Raw genomic sequence first — 17,640 nt, 5'->3', positions numbered from 1 at the left:
AAATATCATCAATGTATCGTCCAAAATCGAAATTTGCGCAAAATAAGAATGTATGTATTTTTCACAATGCTATGTATTAAGATAACCTTTAAAAAAAAGCATAAACAATATCCTGTACAAAAGCAATTTCTCTTGAAAAATAGCACAGAATATTGACTGTTTCATTTATTGAAGTGAAAACCTTTTATATACACGGTAGGGTGAATTGGATTTATGCAGCTGAACGTGTCAAGAAACGTTGTTCCCCTCATTTATTTTCACCGTTGTACATAGTGGGAGGCAGAGAAGACGCCCACTCATCCCCCTATTTTAAAAAAATATTGATATACCGGAAGGTGCGTATGCGTCTTATAAAAATGTTACGGAGTTGAATCATCAATATGACACGACCATTAAAATTTAATCATAACATTTTATATATTGTATTTAAACTAAAATGTATATTCAAAGCGAAGTTATCGCGTTATATGATCTTGCTTTTAAATTCTACATATCTTTCTTTCTAAAGTTAGCTCGAAAGGATAAAAAATCTACGCATATACAAACGTCACTCTATTTTGTCTAAAGATTCTCTAAAGTGTAATTTGAAGATCTTAAAAAAGTTTTTAAAAGTTTTCACGTCATCATACCATTTATTAAGCCGTTTTTTAGTTCGAGTGCACGATTTAAAAAAAAAAACAATTAATACTTGAATTTTAAGAATTAAAATAAACTTTTATAGGTAGATTTATTTTTATATTATTTCGTATAAAATTTGATTTTTTTCTAAAAATTAAATTTGATAGACCTAACCTAAAAAGACCTAAAAATCAAAATTAGACCTAACAGGTATATTATTTAATTAATAACCATGTTTCACGCGAAACAAATATAAGTCCAGAGACTTCCAAATTATAAATAGTTGTGTGAAGATATTTGCAAAGTCTCAAGTATCTCATTAGTGCTCTGAAAACTAATATGTTAGTATGTATGTATGTATTATCAATAGGATCAAAGAAAAGGAAACAGGTATAATTATTAAACGAATATTAATATATTTAAGTATGTGCAAATGATTTATTATCCAAATTTTTAATATAATATAATATATAAACATATTATAGGTTTTTTAATAGTAATTTTATAAATTCGATTCACACGATCCCTATGTAGATACATATTTATATATATACGTATATAATTTCTATTAATTTTATATGAATTTTGTACGATATGATTTACATTAATATAACTATCTTTATACTATTTTAGGTTTCAATATTTTAAACACTTTATTTTTCTACAATTTTCCCATAATAATTTAAATTTCTCATTAATACACAATATAAATATGTAAAAATAACACATGTTCATGAACATGAAATACATTTTATAAATAAACAAATACACAACATATTAATTAAAATCTATATTCATATACTCATTTAACATTACATTATAATATTATTTATAATAAAATTTGTTTTAATTCTCTGATGTACATAATATCACAAATTTTTTGATGGCAACGCTACATTTTTTTCAACTAACTTTTATAAAATATTATTAGTTTTACATACATACATTGATAATATATGAAATATATGGATCGTAGGCCAAACACCATAAAATTGAGGGAAGGAAAATATATGTTCCGACTATTATTGAAAATTTCCACAATAAATCTTAAGCATGGGTTAAATTATAGCACAACTTTTGAGAACTAGCGTTCTCGGTTACATTCAACTAAATTTATGTACAAAGCCGACAATAAAAAAACACTCGACCACCACTTCCATCATTCACTGATATTATATTATAAAATAAATTGACTAGAGAATCGATGATGCATAGCAAAGATTACACCGATTATAGCTAGCTTTCGTCTATTTCGAACTTATAAGTCATCTTCTGTAAGTTTCAGGTATCCGTTACATTAGTAGCCATCGTAGCGGTGCTGCAAGGAGCTCTCGTAGATCGAGTCGAGCTACGACGTAGCACAGAGGGCTGCTGACTGGACTGGTGAGTGTAAAGTAAATTACCCTGACTCTTTTGCGTCCGTTTGCAACTGCAAAAGATTAGTTCCCGCATACCTTTCCTAAAGTTCCTCGAGAGGAATGCATACAAGAAGGGGTTGATGCCAGAGTTGAAGTAAGTTATGAGAAACGTGAGAGGAGTTAGCAATGTGCTGAAATCGCTGCCTCCGTGGTAGTTGCTGGACCAATGTTGCCACATCTTACGTGCGTGGAAAGGTAAATTGCACAAAGCAAACGTAAGAACTACCACTATGAGCATACGGATGACACCTCTCCGGGCACGTAAAACCTTCTGGGACAGGTGGCTGAAGTGGCTGTCGTGCGCGTTCGAGTGCGTACTTCGTGCTCGCCATGTTGTCACTAGAGGTGAGTAGTTGTTGGATACATCCACGGATACCTGTTACATAAAAAATCTATATATTATCTGTCAAAGAAAGTTGAGATGTTTAAACGTTCAGTTTTACTTTAGGTGACAGTGACAAGCATAAAGGCGTCAACAAACAAGCGAACAAAGCGAACAAAAGTTTATCCTGTAAAATAAACGACTAAAATACCGAAAATAAACATAAACAATTTTATGATGCATATTTAAATTCACGATAAATTATATATTAATACTACGTATGTACATATATGTATACTATGTAGAAAAAAATAAAAATGCTTGGCTTATCGTAGGAAGAGCTTATTGTTACCGACGGAGAGGATTGGCACACTGAGTCGTGTTTAGATCTTATTTACGCTCCTATAGCTTTAATGATCTTTACATAATTTAAATTTCCACACCTTACTCAATAGAATGCCTGTTGAGTTTTCCTGTCTATATATGCCTTTATTTATGTTTTCATCCCTTTTCATTGTAATTTATTATTATAGACATTCTTGGTTCGGTTCAGTATTGAGTCTAGGGTTTCGAAAAGTATTGAAATTTGTCATTTGTCAATATAATTTCCAACTACCGGTAGTACCGATATGTACTGATATTTATTTATTCAAGCAGTTAGTGCAGTTAAATTATATTATTTGCCCGTAAAATATAAATTCACTATCTGTAGGTTAATTTTCAATTGGTTTATATACTATATACTTTATTTATATACTATAAGCAACAAAAAAAAATCGGGTGTGACCAACCCATGACTTTATTTATGTATTTGAGGAATATAAGAAAGTCACAAAACAAAATTCTATATTGAACCGTACAGACAAATTCACAGATACCGGCAGAATAATGAAATACTAATAGCTAAGACAGCATTTTCGATACAAATTGAGCGCAAATGTACAAGACAAAATTTCTACTTCTGGTTGTCAGGTTTTATTCAATGTTACTTAAAATCACTATAATTATTATACACATTAAATATCAAGAAAATAAAAATAATTTAAAAGGTCAAAATAAAATAATGAAATATTAAAAAAAAAAAAAAAATACTACTTCTGGTTTACGAATTCTGACCGAAGCCTTATCAACTCTAAGTTAGTACAAAAAAAATACAAAAATAAATTTTCAGATTGATACATCCAGGGGTGTGGACTGAATCGTGGGCATAACATTTTTGGCCTTTCTAAGAGGACAAAATCCCACTTCCGGTTTATTAAATTTAGTGAATTATTTTTATTTTAATCATATTATTATACTTGAATTTTTTCGTAAAGAGCAGAGATGTTTTAGGGTGCAAAAAAATAGTGGAAGAAAAATCGAACAAGAGTAAACTGCCACTTCCGGTTGACGGATGCTTACCAAATGTTATATGTAACTTAGTATTAAGCTTAAACTTTTAGATATTAAATTTCAGTTCAATTAACCAAAAGATTTCTGAGAAAAACATAAAAAACCTCGATTCTCTAGAGCAGCGGTATCCAAACTGGGAGGCGCGCCTCCCTGGGGAGGCGCAGACTATTGCCAGGGGAGGCGCCAAAACATTTTAATAAAAAAATAATTTTCATACCATAATATCTACAAATAAATAAAACGAACGATAATTTTATTGTTAAATTTGCCTATTTGTTTGAAATTTTTGGAAAATTGAGCGGTTTAAATAAATCAATGCAGGGATCACAAATACATCCACTTGTTTAAAAAGACAAAGTAAAAGCTTTCATTAAAAAGTTGAAGTTATGGAAATCAAATTTACAAAAGAATGAGTTGGATATGCTTTCACTTTCCAAAGATTTCTGGACCACAGCCAATATTAAAGCAAGTAAAAATCTTTTTATTGACCACTTGAATGGTTTAGTGCTGCATTTTTCCAATTATTTCAAAGACCTTGATTTCGCAAAGTTTTTGTGGATACAGAATCCATTTTACTACAATGAAGAAGACTAATTCGAGCTGACAACCATCGAAAAAGATAGAATTATAAGATAAAATTGATAGAATTATCATGCGATAGCTCACTAAAACAAAATTTTCAAAATTAAACCATAATTAAATTTTGGATGAATCTTAGTGGAGAGTATGAATCTTTGTATTGCAAAACAATGCAAATACTTCTACCGTTTGTAACATCTTATTTATGCGAAACGGGCTTTTCGGCACTAGCTGCAATGAAAACCAAATATCGAGCCAGGTTAATAGTCGAAAAGGAGTTCCGAGTGGCACTCTCCATATTGCCCCCAAGATTTGATAAACTTTGAGCCAATAAACAACAACATCTTTCGCATTAAATATTGATGTGTTAGATGTAGTTTAATTAGTAATGTAATATAAAAATAAATATACGCGTTCGTATAAATTTATGTGATAGCAAAACCTTTTTATTATTCTGTCTATTGTAGTGTTCAGTATTTTTTTTTAATAAAGGTTTATTATTTAAAACGTGTCTATATTATTATATCTATTAAAAAATAAAAGGTGGGGAGGCGCGGAAAAAAATTTTTTTTTTAGAGAGGCGTAGTAGCATAAAGTTTGGAAACCGTTGCTCTAGAGTAAAAGTACTACTTCCGGTTCAGGTAAAAATATTCAAAAAATATTGCAATATAAAATTATTACATGTAAAAAAAATTCAATCTGATTGGCTAAGCGATTTGGGAAATAATTGAATTCAAAAACATAAAAAAGAGGAGTTACCATTTCCACACCTATTAGGGGAGGTACCATTTCCCGTCAACTTAAAAATTTGAAAAAAAGTTACGTTGTGTCGATAAGAATTTCAGTAACCGATACTAAGTTTCAGTTCGATAGGACTAATGGTGTTCAAAAAATCCCCAAAATACATAGACACACAGCCACACCCATTTTTTCTATCTCATGAAAACGTGATCAGTGATCGAGTTCGAATCAGTCAAAATATCGAGTTCGAATTTTCGCATGATCACAAAACTTAATCTATTGTTACTTCGTACATAGATAAAATAATAACTTACTGGAGTGGAGATTATTTAACATTTACTTAATTAATAATAAAAAATAATTATCATAATGTGGAAAATGGGTATGAGAAAGTTTGGTCGCAATTATAGATAGTTAACAGTGACTGATTTTTTTGCATACCTCCTTTACGTTTCACTTACGATATTATATTCAGGAAAAAGTTTGCCTCTTATCCGATCGTTTTCATACTTTGCCATATTGCTCATTTTGGTCATCAATATAAGTAAATGGGTCCTCCGCCATTACGATGATGCAAAAATATCGTGTAATGATGCGTACGAACCAAACCAACGAACGGTCTCTGGGCCAACTTTTTAAACCAGTAGCGTACAAAATATCGAAATAAAAATTAAATTTAAAAATTGAAAGTTGACTAACTAAAGATGAAAGTTGACTAACTAAAGTTAACTAAAGTTGGCCTAGAAGACGTCGTTGGTTTAGTCCGTAGGCACCATAAGACGCGTTTGATATCTGCCCGGCGAGATAGTCGTTGACCTTTATCCATCGTTTGTTTATTAATTTTAAACATAGATGGCGGTAGTAAAATAAAATTATTGTTTTTATTCAAAATAATAATTTAAAGATTTGGATATTGTATGTGCTGCATTTTCAATATGAAAAAAAAAAAACATAAAAAGACTTCCAAATATGTATTGAATGAATACTGACTAAAATAAATTAAACGATATTTACTGTTCAAGAACGTATTTATGCAAATGAAATCAAAAGCAACACAAATGTTTTCATGCGTGCTAGCCGAAAGCTTGTGCTTAGGTTTTGATCTCCTACGCGTCTTTCTTGTGAACGATTCCGCAAGAAATTCACGGCACACTTACGTCAAAAGGCGTAAGATAAGTTTACTGAAAAGACGTCATTATGAAGCATTACACGCAGAAGATCCTCGTAATGTGCCAGGCAGGGGTTTTGTTTGCATAGTAAGTCAGAAATAGAAATGGTTGATCGGGTAATTTTTTGTTTACATATCGATGAAAGTCTGAATAAAGAAAAAGCGAGGGTTAAATCAAGCTCAAGAAATTTGACTAATGTTAGGGGCGATAAAATACGATAACAGAAACTTAACTATTTCAAGCTTAAAATACCTATTCGAATAAACCTCAAATAACTATATATCTATATGTATACATAGAGATCAATTAGGCAATTTTCCGCTGATGAAATTTATACCACATATACCACTAGGTGACATTTTCAATCTCGGAATTTATTCGCACGACGATAACGTAAATATAGCCTTTGGCACGTGTACGAGTAAATCATATAATATTATTACATACATGTGTGTATGTGTAGACAAATTTGACAAGACTAGTCTCTTACAATTTATCACATTACATATAGACCAAGTTTAATACGCTTGAATGAATATTTTCCCAATCAAACGAGTCAGTCTAATGATATGAACATGAAATTTCACTGAATTAATTACATACCTGTTTCTATTATATACAATTCGTATGTCTGTGTATGATTTCACGAAAAATCTAAGAATTTTCTTTATTAAACAGCTTTATAACCTATATGTATATGCGAAACTTTTACCTTTTGAGCATGAATATGGGAGATGTCTTTTTGTTTTCATATTATTGTCGTGATATAAAATAAAATCTCTCAAAAGTTAGGCACAAAGAGAATCGTAAAACTCCGTTATTCAAAAAGGATTGATAATAATATACAAAATATTTGCCCCAATAAATATTTTTAGAATCTACTCAACCAAGCAACCTTTGAAGTATTGAAGCATGATATGATGAAAACAATCCGAATAACATAATTCATTATCGTTTAAAAAACTACGAAATGTTCTTTAAACATCAGCATTGGATTGATAAATTAAAGAAAGCAAAACACCTCGCTGATACGAATTTTTCAGTCCGATCAAATCACCCGTAAACCTAGAATCGAAAACACGTACCACTTTTTCCGATAAAAACTGGGAATTCGACGCGTAAACGAAAACCCCACTTCTCCAACTACTATCATTTAATAAAAAAAAATGTTTTCTTCGAGTCATTTCACGTACTTGTAATATTTCATATGATATGTTATAAAAAGTATAGGAGCATGATGCGTAGATTTTCTATATGTTGAATTTGATTTTTGATCATCAAAAGTGCTATAAATAATATATCACGTTTCATATTCACCTGAACATCTGTGGTAGTGAAATGTGTTGAGCAATTAGTTGAACTGCAACGATTGGTGGTAGGATTCTGCACAACTCTCCTCTCAATTCCCTTTGCACTGCGCCATAAACCAACCGCTATTCTTGTATATAGGAGCTGGTGACAAACATTACATTGTTGTTAATTTATGACTAAACTGCGATCGCAAATGGGTAAGTAATTATACCTTTGTGGGTTCAGCGTAAAACCTTTACGCAATAACTTGTCCTTTCACAACGAAAACGGTAATATGTTTGCGACGGATATTGAAACATTACATAAGTTAAATCTTCAAACGAACTTCATTCAGATTATACTATTAATAGTATATTATAAGATATGTTCAAGGTATAATATATTGAGTTCTGTAAAATATTCAGCGCATGGGACTTGACAATTATAAGCTGAAAATATCGATTTGAATTTATTCAAATTTGTCGAATGTATGTATATTTATATTTATATTTTTATATTTATGTATATTGAGTATAATCATATAACAGCAAATCTAATTTTGTTCGGCGATGTATTTCAATATTTGTCGGTTCAAATTAATATTATGTATTTAGTGTAGAGTTTTCTTCGTATCTACATTAAAAAATGTTATAGAAAATGAAAGCACATTTTATGTTTCCCTAACATACATCATTCAATATCAAATCAAATTATCAACTGCGCTTAAATATTATATGAATCCTATGTGGTGAAGCTTTATTTATTGGTTATACATATATATACATATGTATGTATATTTTTTCAGTTAACGCAATAAAAGGCATTCGACGAGTTCCATTATTAAACCATACTTTAAAATTACAGAGCCGCGTTTGGAAGCATTGAAAAATCTCATTTTCTTTTCCACCCACCACATCTGAGGTCTTCTTAAGGGCCCATTTGGGAAATCTTTCGTTTTCTATTATCGTATTCTCTCTTTTTTAATATTATTTTTTTATAAAATAATACTCCGTTGATGTTAGAATTATATTATTTAGGGACAGGGACATGTTCTGTAAACTTTTGTTAGAACTGAAAACGTACGACCAAGACTCTCTAACAAGATGATTCACTTTGTAGTAAATGTTCCAAGGTAAGCCACGTGTCTTGTAAATTATGACCATTTAAGTACCGCCTTATGGGAGATAGTTGCCAAATTAGTCAACTTGGCACCGATATTCACGAATTTTACCTAAACAAAGAGACTCCTTCTTTTTCCATTTGAAATTTTGTAATAAGTATAATTTCTGAATACCTTTCGTGGAATTTAATAACTTTTTATACCAAAGCAATGCTCTACTCACGATAACTAGTAAATGCTATCATTTACTAGTTATCGTGAGTAGAGCATTGCTTTATTAGTCTGTAAACCGATTAATATTCCAATCGTACGAAAAACGATGTTGAGCCATCTCGAAACGAAACAAAGGTATACAAATTTTCATGTGGCACGCACTAGCAGGACCGTAAAGTTTTCCTACTTGTTTGTTTGTTGTTATTCATCGCACAACAACAATAGGTTGGATATTCTCTTCAACTACATATATTAATAAAGTTAGTTCGAGTTCAAGTTTCAACTTTTATCGTATACATAATGTACGAAAAATTTCCCACTTGCGTTATTTTAAATTGCGATCCTTTTTGTTTGAAAATAATAAAAAAACAGCTTGCACGAAATTTTAATTAAAAATTTTTGAACCAAAATTAAAAAACAAGGAATATTTAACACGAGCTATTGATAGAATGAAATTTTCCAATTTACTGTTGGATATATGAAATTGTACTTGGCTTACCAATTTCTATTTTAAAATTTAACTTTTAATTAATATCAAATAACGACATTTATTTATTTATTTTGTACATGAATTTTTACCATAGATATCACAACTGGTTGGCCTAAGGCGACATTTATGGTCAGGTTTTATCGTACATAAAATTACAAAAATTACAAGTACAAAATATTCTAAACATTACAATTATTGTTATATAATAAAGTCATGTATAGACATACTGATATAATCAACAATCAACGAATTCGTTATACAGTGAATTTGCGGGAACACATTTTACAGAGTATGTAGGTAGCATATTTATGAAAAACTTGAATTTGCGAAGAGGGGAGGAAGATGCCGATTTATTGAATCCGTCATAGCAATTAAGCTAAATAATCGGAAAATGTAGCAGGAGACGGTCGTTTTGGGTTATCTCTATCAGTGAGTTACACATGAATCTCTTGGTTCTTTATTAAACTAGGCAATTGCTAAAAATGCTTTCGGTCAATAAAATAAATGGTTGGTAAATAAAATAAAATGTGAATAAACGTAATATTATGTATGTGGTTATCGATTGGTTAATATTATAATTAAATTATTAGTTTGTAAGTAAGACCGTATTTATCATTTAATGTTATACCTAGTCTTGCCATAAGTTCTGTTACAAAGGTTTGCGATTGTTTTGCTCGAAAATATTAAATACCAACAATATTTTTTTAATCATTTTGGTAAAGGTACATATCTGGATCAGATTCATATTCACAATCAGTTGATCCGTTGTTCAGGTAAGATGGTGTGGAGTGGTTACGAAAACCACATGGCTGTATGAGATTATGAAGAGGGCAGGATAACATTTAAAACGCTGAAAAAGCTTAAGCTTTCGAGAATATTCGCGGATGGAACGATCAAAAGATTCACCATATCCTACACATTACACTGTTCGACACGACAAATGAAGAATATATATATATATATATATATATATATATATATATGTATATATATATATATATATATATATATATATATATATGTATATATATATATATATACATACATATATACCTACATATGTATGTAGAGCGAAAAACCCTTCAACGGTCCATGAAACACCGTTGAAGAACACCTTTCCTACCTATGCAAATTTTGGATAACACTTGAAACATGTTAAAAGCACAAAGAGGCTTCAATTTACAATTTAATTAATAAGATGACAGGGACAGACAAGAATATCAATTAGGACGAACCGAAATTTTGTAATCATCAAATACATACAAATTTTCGGTTTCCACGCAAAATTTTTCCAGATGGCACGTTCATTTTTACAGGCAACAATAAAACACCGGCATTGATTTCGTCATAAGATCTTTACATTGAAGATGAAATTTTAAACATACATACATAATCTGCATTTTTTTAGTGGTTTTATGCATATACTAATGGTACAAATAATGAAATGAATTAAATGTCAATTTTGGAATTACAAATTGAATGAAACACCTAAATGCAGTTCTATTTTTTTTGTATTGAATTATTCATTTATTCAAACTCAATCCGCATTTCACATCTCATTAGTGATATTTACAAAAAAACCTGCAAATATTATTAAATTCAAATCGGAGACGAACGGAAAAGTTTAATTTCGTGGAAATTATGGCTTGCAAAGTCGTTTTTCAAACGCAACATCTTCACATCGTTCAGGTAAGCCACATTTAAATTGTGCTACACCGAGCGTAACCTACGAGACAGCAGACTTGGCAATATCGTAGCATGCGATAACTACAGTAGATCTTCTACGGTCCGCTTATTCGTTTAAAACGTTTTGCGCTTTCAGCAGGTATTTTTATTCTTGGTTAGCTTATCGAATCGCATTAATGTTTTCTTTCAAACTAAAAAATACTCGATTGTTTTTGGAATGCACAATAGAAATAAAATTAATTCATATTATTTTCAATATAAAAACAAAAAGCGTACTTACATATTTTTTTCAATTTGTTGTCGTATATATGTATATTATTTATGAAAAACTAATATATAAAAATATGTAAATTTTCAGATCAATACATTAAGTGGTCTTATGAAATTCACGAAATTGAAGAAAACCCTTGGAAATCATAAAAATACGAAGTTTCGGCGCGATATGATTAATCGTGTGCGAGTTTTTGGGATTACGAACACATCCACCCTAACATGAAGATAAACACAAAACAATCCCGAGTCATGTGGAATTTTGCAACGAAGAAAAACGAGGTACATTAATCCGACCCAAAAATATGAATTCTTTTCAAAACTTTGGTATATAAAAAAATAGTGCCGTTGTATTGTAGCGAAACGAATATAACAATAAATATCCCAAACAAAGGGTTAAGCGACCGTTACGATTTTCATAAACTGTTGAAATTACTCGGCACATAAAAAATATCAAGCAACGCTAACAAAAAATTCAGTAATTATTTTAACAAACTCCAAAGCCACCGGTTGATCCTGCCAAAGCTTTCACCGGAAGTGGATGTAAAAAAAAATAGTATCATTTTTCATTTGTTTTCACGTTCGCGCTTTTTTTGCACACCGCCAGTTTAAAATTAAACGATGCCACCAACGCAAGTATAAATTGTCGGTCGCTGAGCTACCCGAGTTTGGACTCTGACTGATACAGGCAAATTTATTAGAGCCATAAAAGCCAGACGAGGCAAAACCCTGTTTGCTGTGATGGCTGTGTGTATGGCTGAAAATGACCGTGACCCGCTTTGGCGACCGAGAAAACTTTCCCTGTCCGACTTTTTGTTTGAAAAATGTATACTATCTAAATCGAAACACGTCGAAACCGCCTTCGTCTTTGCGCGCGATGGGTGTATAACTGGCGATAAACATAACCAAGACAAATTACTAAATAAATCGACAAAATTTGCTCGTTACGTACAGGCCGGAACGGAAAATTTTTAGTTTCAATTTCTGGCGATAGAACTAGTGGAAAACTTGCGTTGTATCAAGCGTAAAACAAACAAATATGAAAAAAATTACACTTTTTTGAAAAAGCTGCTTCCGCCATATAAAATGGCCGTTGTGAGTGTGACGCGCTTTGTATGAGAGTTTCTTGCCAAAACGGTGACTTTGTATTTATACTAATTGGTCAAAAATATGGGTTGAAATACCGGTAAACCGACAGTAGTGTTGCCTTAAAACAACATTTGAAAAAAAATCAAAATTTGAAAACATCAAAAATTTTAATATTCTAGTCAAAAATTAATATGTTGAGAACCACTGACATTAGAAACTTTATAAAACGTACTTTAAGTAGAATAATTCACGCAAATGAGCCAAAAAGTATTGACCTGTAATGAAAAGTAACTACGAAGTATAATATTAGAATGAAGTATATATGTACATATATGTATATTAAAAAAAATATATTTATCTGATATATAATTTCGAAAGAGACTTTGTATGTAAGTATGTAAGGTTTGGGTGATAGAATCCGTGACGTTATCGAAAAAATATAATTTTCTATGACGACGATGTCGATATCGAATTCAATTGCGTTTTCGATTTCGATGCGGTTTTTGATTTCGATTTAGATTCCGGTTCCGGTTCTGGATTGCTTTTTCAGTTTCTTATCCGAATTTTTGTTTCAGTTCCAGATCCCAATTCTTTTTACTTTATTTTAGTTGCGGCTCCGGAATCCTGTTTCAGTTCCGGATCCCGAATCCTATTTCAGTTCCGGATCTCAAATCCTGTTTCAGTTCCCGATCCGAATTCCTTATATGGCATTATTTATGATTTCATTTAGGCTAACGTTTAAAGTTAAAGTAACCACATGCAGTTTGTATCCAATCCACTGGTATACCGCTAGCGGGAAAATTGATTACCGTTTACCGGTAAAGAAAATTTGACGGTAAATTGCAATTCCTCGACAAAACTTATCATAACCATCCCAGTCAAACAGTAATAGCTTAGATTAGCATATTAGCTTAGACTGCACTAAGCGACACTACACTGCAGCGACGCAGTGCGACTAAATATCGTTTGTATGAGATATAACGCACTACGAGTGTAGTATGAACATTTCTCAGAAACAGACATGGATCACAAATATTTAGATATAGATTTGTTTATAGACGAAATATAGAAAATACCTGCTATTTGGGACACGGAATGTCCTGAATATAAAAAAAAATACAATAGAGAAGCTACATACAAGCTATCATCTTGACATCCATTTCCCAAATAACAGATGCGCATCCTAATCGCGCTCCACAAACGCTATGCAAAGCGCATCGTGTGTACCTTACCAATGAGCACTCAACACGATGCTAAGCGCTGAGTGTGTACTAGCCCTTAGGCGTTACAGTAAAAGAAAATCAAGGCTAGTGTAAAAAAATAAAAAGATATGTGGAAAACCTACTTTTACGAAATTTTTGTCGAGATAAATCGATTGGTTGGTGGCACAGGGCGTTGTTTAAAATACATTTTTATTTAACGTTCCTTCATACGACAAAAGTTTTCCACTAGTTCAATCGGTGAAAATACAAAATTTGCGTTTTTCCCTTAGACCCAATGTACATATGTATGTATGTACATACGACTAGGAAATTTGGAGATACTCTGCTAGAGTACTTTAATTGAGACCTATCTTTTTTTCTGTCGGGGTTTGGCGGTTTTTTTTCCAACTTGCATCTGCCCGAGCAGCGCCGGGAATTTCTGCTATCTATGTACATATGTACATACATACATACATACATATGTACCTACATATGTAAATAAATATGAATGTTTGTTTAACTGTTCTTTATACAAATTTACCATTTTCAATTTGAAATTTAAATATACGAGTACATATCTGTATGTATGTACACATTTAATATCGCACGCTACTCTAATTCAGACTGTAGAAAATAAAAATTTGTAAAATAAACTTTTTATCTTACTCAACGTTCGATTGCTTTTTTACAATTTTTTATAGTCGATATTTAGGCCGTTATCATAATTATTGTAGTATTTTTTTACTTTTATTTATTAATAATCAAAAGCTTGTTTTTAAGTTTTTTTTGGAATTTTGATATTTTCGACTATTATAGTAAAATATGGAGAATATTTGAGATTTGCTTTATTAATGAAAGTAACGGTGTTATAAGCAATTAGTGTTGTAAGTTCGACCTATAGGTATATATGTATGTGTTTTATTGTACATATGTACATATGTATGTATTTATGGTAGATTTTCTGACCATAAACAGATATAATACGTTTACCAATAAAGGGATTATAATTAAAGTCAGAAACTTGATCACTGATCAATTGTTACATTCGTGATAAATACGGATGTTATTCATTAATTCACTTATATGTATATTATTTCCTCATAGTATATGTATGTACATATTTTGAATACGGAATGTACCAATATTCGTACAAATTTTAGAGCAGTAGTTACATTTCTAATACATATATAATTTAGAAATAGACTTTGTTTGTAACTATTGTTGGTTCGTAGATCCATGAACTCATCAAACAAATGAATTTTGAAATAAATTTGAATGAAATAAAACTATTCAAATAAATTTAATAAAATGTTTACTGTTTAAGCGGTAATATTAATAGCGGCCATGTTTAATTAATAGCGGCCATGTTTAAGCGGTTTATATTACAAATTCCGAGCGAAGTCGGGTAAAACACTAGTCTAATATATAATTTCGAAAGAGACTTTGTAAGTATGTATGTAAGTATGTAATGTTGGTTGGTAACATCGAAAACAAATCAATGTTTCTATGACGACGATTCGATATAATTTGTTTTCGATTCAAATAAATTTAATAAAAAAACAAATGAACATTTACTATTAGATTCACCATGTTAACGCTGTTTATATTATAAATACTGAGCGAAACCGGGTAAAACAACTAGTAATATGTACCTATAATCTTTATGTAGTTTGATTTGTTCATTTTCCCATTCTGAAAGTATACGGCTTTCATGGGGCTTCTTTTCGTAATGATATTGTTAAGCTATTGTGTTTAATATACCTATGTATGTAAATATTTTTTAATATGTTGATAACCAAATTTATATATGTACATAGTTATCTTAATATATACGCTTCATAAATTTATTTATATGACCATTTTGATATTCACACAATGTTAACTCACCTATAATAATAAATTTAAAATATTTTCATATGTGAAAGTTGGAAACAGACGATTTACGTCGAATTAACTAGCTCAGAGTTTAAAACACTCACCGTCATGACGCACAAAGGAATCACGTAGAGTAGACCGAAATTGATCATGTCAAACAATTCCGCATCGTATTTCTTCCTGTGGTTGATGCAAATCGTCTCAGTTTGACCATCGCCCAAATCGTTCGTTATCGTTTGAACCCAAATAAATTTAGGCGCGCTGTAAAGAGCACTCGTTATCCACACGCCGACTATAACGAGCTGAAAATTATAAAAAAAGCATTAATTATCCGACAAAATTTTCAAAAAAACTTTTCTCAAACAAGTTTTTCCGATTTTAAACTTACCCGAAGTCTGTTGGGAGTGAGAATCTGTTTGCAAGTTATCGGATGAATAATTGCGAAATATCGTTCCGTGCAGATTACAACGAGAATAAATATCGAAGCCGTGTAACTCAGTGAGTGTATAAATTGATACATTTTGCAAAGAAAGTCTCCAAATATCCAACTGAAAATAAACTTATAAATTAGTCATATATTCAAATAGCATTGTATGTTTCAATACTTATAGTACATGTATATTTTTTGCCGTACCTCGGAATAAGATAAAGAGATAGGTTTTGGAAGACGCAAAAAAGGCCGACACACAAATCTGCCAGGGCCAAGTTTGCTAAGAAAAAGTTGGTAATCGACCTTAGTCTCCTTGATAGCGTCACTACCAAAATGACCAGCAAATTACCTGCGAAAAGAGAAATAAACCCGCTTTTGGATAAACTTTGTAACAAATCATCAAAGTATTACGAAAGGTTTAAAAAGTTTCAAGTTCTTTCAGCCTACAAAACAAATAATCGCAATTTTCGTTAACGAATTAAGAATTTTCTCGTTGTGTAATGTGAAGCTTCAATGCCGTATTATTTACGAAATACTTATTATATATTGTATGTACATATGTATGTACGTATTTGAATACAGCGTATGTATGTATGTATGTACATATATCAATGCTATTACGTTTTATACACTGAAACTGGCGTATTTTTAATGCATTTCAAATGAATTCATCTGAAAAAGTTTACTACGCACAGACAATTAAAAAACAATATATAATAAAAACACGTATAAGCAGAAAACGTAACCTGTAAAACCTTTGGATCAAAAATACGGCACAAAAAGATATCAAGAGATATTTCTTTTACCTTTTACTGAACCATGATAAATGTTGTGACTAGTAAAGCGGAAAGAATATCTAGAAATACATAATGGATCATCTCGTATTCTTTTAGCAATCCCGATGAGCTTTATTGAAAGTGTGATTTTTTCTGTTTTCCTATTTATGAACGATACTGATTTACAAGGATCTGTTGTTTCTTACAATTTTACATTGAAAATTCAATTCGGTTTTGCAAATTTCATTTTCATCCAAATTTTCGCTAAAATGGATTTCAAGAACAGCCTACGTTTTATCGAAGTGCCCGGGCTGTTTTCATTTTCGATCATAAAAACTGCTCTTTCAGCTCTCAATTTCATTTTATCCACAAGTCTCCACGGCTTTCAATCACAATTATTGAGTTTTTTTTTTATTTCAAGCTCAAAAATGTGTAAGTCAGGTCTTAAATATAGATTAATTCCACAATTTTGACTCAAATGGAAATATTGCGATTAATATAAAATAATAAATTTTAATTAAATAATCTAAATTTAAATAATATTGAATTTTTGAAGATAATCATAATGATTAATTAAGCAAAAATACTTAAATTACAATATTTAAATTAAATAATCTTGAATTTAGAGCCTTTAAATTGAAAAAAAAATTCCTCGCCTTAAATATATAATATAAAGAGAGGAGCACGTGTATTGCCTGAATAATTTTCCGCTTCGCCATTTTTTTGCTTATGCGAAAAATGTTCTTTTTATTCACCCCTCGTATATATGCCTTAATTTAATTTTCCGACTGATAAGTACCGTGGCCTCAAATCGGCGATCAAGCACACCGTTCTATGCAACATAAACCAACTCCGATGTAAATTATATATGTACATATAAATACATATATACATATAAATATATAATAAATAAACGTAATATAAACATTCTTATTTTACGTTTATATGATAAACTTTTTG

The 17,640-nt window shown here is 30.9% G+C and overlaps 1 protein-coding gene across 2 annotated transcripts in view; it reads right to left on the bottom strand.

Annotated features, from left to right (window-relative positions):
- Nucleotides 1-13,983: 13,983 nt before the first annotated feature.
- LOC143909172 (trissin receptor-like) overlaps nt 13,984-17,640 on the bottom strand; it is a 29,212-nt gene continuing 25,555 nt past the window's right edge. Inside the window, exons 3-6 of one of the 2 annotated variants that reach the window (XM_077427074.1) lie at nt 16,109-16,253; nt 15,863-16,022; nt 15,579-15,776; nt 14,388-15,486 (exon numbers count right to left, since the gene is read on the bottom strand). In XM_077427074.1, the coding sequence (XP_077283200.1) occupies nt 15,478-15,486; nt 15,579-15,776; nt 15,863-16,022; nt 16,109-16,253 (512 nt within the window). In that variant the 3' untranslated portion in view covers nt 14,388-15,477. Of the gene's footprint in view, nt 15,777-15,862; nt 16,023-16,108; nt 16,254-17,640 lie in introns of both variants that reach the window. The other variant, XM_077427073.1, reaches the window with a different exon arrangement.

Source organism: Arctopsyche grandis, chromosome 3 (genome assembly GCF_051622035.1).
Source record: "Arctopsyche grandis isolate Sample6627 chromosome 3, ASM5162203v2, whole genome shotgun sequence".
Classification (NCBI taxonomy): domain Eukaryota; kingdom Metazoa; phylum Arthropoda; class Insecta; order Trichoptera; family Hydropsychidae; genus Arctopsyche; species Arctopsyche grandis.
Note: the sequence above shows the minus strand (reverse complement) of the source record. Positions and strands in the feature narration are given on the sequence as shown.